Below are 1,441 nucleotides of genomic sequence, written 5' to 3' on the forward strand. Positions count from 1 at the left end.
GTGTGTTGGGTTCAAAGTGCCCATCTGAAGTGAAGTGTGTGTCTCGTATCAGGTTATGTTATATTGCGCTGTCGCGCGCGCACACACACACACACACATGCAGTACTTATCGGGAGTGGAACTCCAAGGTCACGCCCTTAAGACAACGCTCCAGTAGGTAGTTGTTCTGTCGTGGTCTTTGTGAGGGGTTTGTATACCTGCCTAAACTAAGACACTGTTACCACACAAACTGGGTTTACGATTACTTTTGGTATATTCACAGAAGCAGTCACATGTTCTTTTTGCAGGTTGGTCAGCCTGTATAGCGTGCGTATATCGAGAACGTAATGTGTATGTGTATGCGTATGTGTATTGCATTATGAAAGGTTTGTCTGAGGCCCAATGAGTGTATGTGTGTGCAAACCCCACCTGCTGTGCATTAACAGCTGAATTCCCATTGCCTGACTACGCAGATGTCCTGATGTGTACTTCTGAGTCATATGTTTCCTTGCTCGCAATTGGCATAGCGGGGGTATCAATCTCACTGCAGCGCTTCTTTGCCTTACCCTGCTATGAAACATACTGGCACGGTGGAGTAGACGTTTAACGCATTACGTAAACTGTACCCGAATGTGCATGATACTCACCTCATCACAATCCACCCGCATATATATCATATCCCTATTACTCTTTATACGTGACCAATTACCATTTACAGCACCATCCTTCCGCATGCATAGTGTATACCTAATTCTCATATTGCGTACATAATTACCATTCATGCATAGTACACACCTACTTCTCATAACCCGTACTCAAATACCGTTTACGCCTACAGAAGACCCCGTAGAGTTGGCGAAATTCCTGTTCAATGGCGGGGAGTCTTGTGCCACAGATGTGGCCGATATAATTGGGGCCGACTCGGACTTTGCCAGAGCTGTGGGGAAGGCGTATGTGGATCTGTATGAGATAACTGGGCTGTCTCTGCTAGAGTCTCTGCGGGTGTTCCTGAAAAAGTTTCTTTTGAGTGGAGAGACGCAAGCCAAGGATAGGGTGTTGCAGTTGTTTTCAGATAACTATCACAAGAAGAATCCGGGTATGTGTGGCATATATATATATATATATATATGCAGATATATATATATATATATGTGTGTGTGTGTGTGTGTGTGTGTATAAAAATGCTTGTATACATAGGTACATGTACAAGTATATTCACAGGTTCGGTTTCATGTGTAGCATGCATGGATACATGTTTTATTGTGTATAAGTAATCCTGATTTTGTATAGATTTGACACTCTGGCATATACATCGCTATCCCACCTACCGAATTGGTACCCCGTTGTGTACCTGTAGCGACAGGACCATTCATATATCTTGATTTCTGGCCCCGACCTTCAGCATACGTGAACTTACAATCGATCTTTGTCAGTGAACTGCAAAGCGGCACAAGTAGTGGCG

General features: G+C 43.9%; 1 protein-coding gene across 1 annotated transcript; it reads left to right on the forward strand.

Moving 5' to 3' along the window:
- Positions 1 to 759: 759 nt before the first annotated feature.
- On the forward strand, positions 760 to 1,075 carry SARC_15714 (hypothetical protein; the record flags this gene model as incomplete). The annotated part of the gene is made up of 1 exon (XM_014290172.1): positions 760 to 1,075. A coding segment is annotated over one exon (316 nt), but the record flags the coding sequence as incomplete, so codon positions are not given.
- Between the last annotated feature and the right edge of the window lie 366 nt (positions 1,076 to 1,441).

This window comes from Sphaeroforma arctica (assembly GCF_001186125.1).
Source record: "Sphaeroforma arctica JP610 unplaced genomic scaffold supercont1.6604, whole genome shotgun sequence".
NCBI lineage: Eukaryota > Ichthyosporea > Ichthyophonida > Sphaeroforma > Sphaeroforma arctica.